General features: G+C 53.7%; 1 protein-coding gene across 1 annotated transcript; it reads right to left on the bottom strand.

The window, feature by feature from the left end:
* Window positions 1–270: 270 nt before the first annotated feature.
* Window positions 271–2,089, bottom strand: LOC117940974 (translation initiation factor IF-2-like; the record flags this gene model as incomplete). The annotated part of the gene is made up of 3 exons (XM_034866081.1): window positions 271–482; window positions 602–1,370; window positions 1,847–2,089. Coding segments are annotated over 3 exons (1,224 nt in total), but the record flags the coding sequence as incomplete, so codon positions are not given.
* Between the last annotated feature and the right edge of the window lie 264 nt (window positions 2,090–2,353).

The following is a 2,353-nucleotide window of genomic DNA, read 5'->3' on the forward strand; positions in this document are numbered from 1 at the left end:
AGAAAGAAAGACAAAGAGACAGACAGACAGAGAGAGAGAGAGAGAGAAAGAAAGACAAAGAGACAGACAGACAGCGAGTGAGAGAGAGAGAGAGAAAGACAAAGAGACAGACAGACAGCGAGTGAGAGAGAGAGAGAGAAAGACAAAGAGACAGACAGACAGCTAGGTAACATGACTGCCGGCAGAGAGAAGCGAGGGATGAAGTGAGGGAGAAGGAGAGAGAGAGACAGAGAGAGACAGACACAGAGAGAGAGAGAGAGAGACAGAGACAGCATTTTGTCTTCCCATGTCCCTCCTCGGTACCTTCTCCTGCACCAGGGAGACGTACGGAAGGATGAGCAGACAGTCCTTCTTCCTGCACAGCAGCTCCCTGAGGACCAGGATCTCGGCTACCAGGGTCTTCCCCCCGCTGGTGGGGAGGGAGTAGATCAGGTTGTCCCTCCGCTGGACACAGTCCAGGTTCAGACATGTCTCCTGCCAGTCTGAAACACAACAAGTGTCCAATAACTATGAGTCCAATAAACCCAAGACATATTCAAATTAAAAACGCGAGTCTAAGTCTTTTCTGTTCTTTGAGAGGAAAACTAAAACAGCGCGTCACCGTATAACTTCTCGATTCCTCTCAGGTTGAAGATCAGGTCTTTGACTCTAGTGGGGAGTCCGAAGAACGGCCCGAGGTCTGTGGTCTCGGAGGACAGCGTCTCCATCGCCTGCATGGCGACGCTGATCTCCTTGGAGACCACGGCGTCCTTCCTCTCGGCGGTGCGTGAGACGGCGGACGGAGCGGCTGCGTTGCAGAGCATCGTCCTCTTCAGCTGCTCCGCCATACTCCTCCTCGTCTTGGTCCTCCTCCGCCTGTTGTCCTCCGGACGTCCTCCAGCCTCCGGGTGTCCTCCAGCCTCCGGGTGTCCTCCAGCCCCCGGGTGTCCTCCAGCCCCCGGGTGTCCTCCAGCCTCCGGGTGTCCTCCAGCCTCCGGGTGTCCTCCAGCCCCCGGGTGACCTCCAGCCTCCGGGTGACCTCCAGCCTCCGGGTGTCCTCCAGCCCCCGGGTGACCTCCAGCCTCCGGGTGTCCTCCAGCCCCCGGGTGTCCTCCAGCCCCCGGGTGTCCTCCAGCCCCCGGGTGTCCTCCAGCCTCCGGGTGACGTCCAGCCTCCGGGTGTCCTCCAGCCCCCAGGTGTCCTTCAGCCTCCAGGTGTCCCCCAGCCTCCGGGTGTCCTCCAGCCCCCAGGTGTCCTCCAGCCTCCAGGTGTCCCCCAGCCTCCGGGTGTCCTCCAGCCCCCAGGTGTCTGAGCGGCGTGGAGGTTTTATTCTGGTCTCCGTCGTGCGGCCTGCGTTGCTGAAACTGAAGCTGGCTCGCCGGTAAGTCGGTCTGCTTGATTATGAAAAATACACGTTTGTTATTATTGTTATCGGTCGAGAAAAGACAACTAAATAAGTTTCAATTAATTCATTTAATTAATTTGAAATCCTACCCAGAAAAACAAAAAGGTGCAGGTCAATGTGACACAAGGGTAAAAACAGAGAAGAAAAACATCATGTAGGTACATGTGTACAAAATAAATGTAGGAAAAAACCAAAACCAAAAAATCAGAAAAAGTGACAAAAGTGTCAAGGAAAGACAAGTAAATAGACGTGCACGTTTTGTACACGTCTATTTACTTGTCTTTTCTGGGAATGGAAGGACAACACAAGGGTTAAAAACCGAGAAAAGGTCAAATCAACAGTGAAAATATTCTAAAATAAGCATTTTTCTCAATTATTCTGTTTTAATAAAGATAATAATAACAATAATAATAATAATAATAATAATAATAATAATAATAATAATAATAATAATTGTCCTACCGGTGAGTCCCCGAAGGGTTCGTCTCCGAGGACGTCCAAGATGGAGTCCGTGAGGACGTCTTTACTCGGCGGTTTGTGCGGGGCGTTGTCCGGCGTCCGCAGGGAGGTGAAGCCTGAGGTCGGCGGCCCGGCGACCGACCGCTGTCGTTCGATTTGCTCTGCGACGTCCAGCCTGGCGAGCAGAGAGCTGTCCTCCAGGAGACTGTCGTAGTCCCCGAACAAGTCCTCGCTGTCGCTGCAGAACTGACAACACAGACCAGGAGACTAGGACACAGTGTCCTACAGACGGAGTGTCCTACAGACAGAGTAGTGTCCTACAGACGGAGTAGTGTCCTACAGACGGAGTAGTGTCCTACAGACGCCGTGTCCTACAGACGCAGTGCCCTACAGACGCAGTAGTGCCCTACAGACGCAGTAGTGCCCTACAGACGCCGTGCCCTACAGACGCCGTGCCCTGCAGACGCCGTGCCCTGCAGACGCAGTAGTGCCCTACAGACGCCGTGCCCT

This window comes from Etheostoma cragini, unplaced genomic scaffold, assembly GCF_013103735.1.
Source record: "Etheostoma cragini isolate CJK2018 unplaced genomic scaffold, CSU_Ecrag_1.0 ScbMSFa_3896, whole genome shotgun sequence".
In the NCBI taxonomy this organism is placed as follows: domain Eukaryota; kingdom Metazoa; phylum Chordata; class Actinopteri; order Perciformes; family Percidae; genus Etheostoma; species Etheostoma cragini.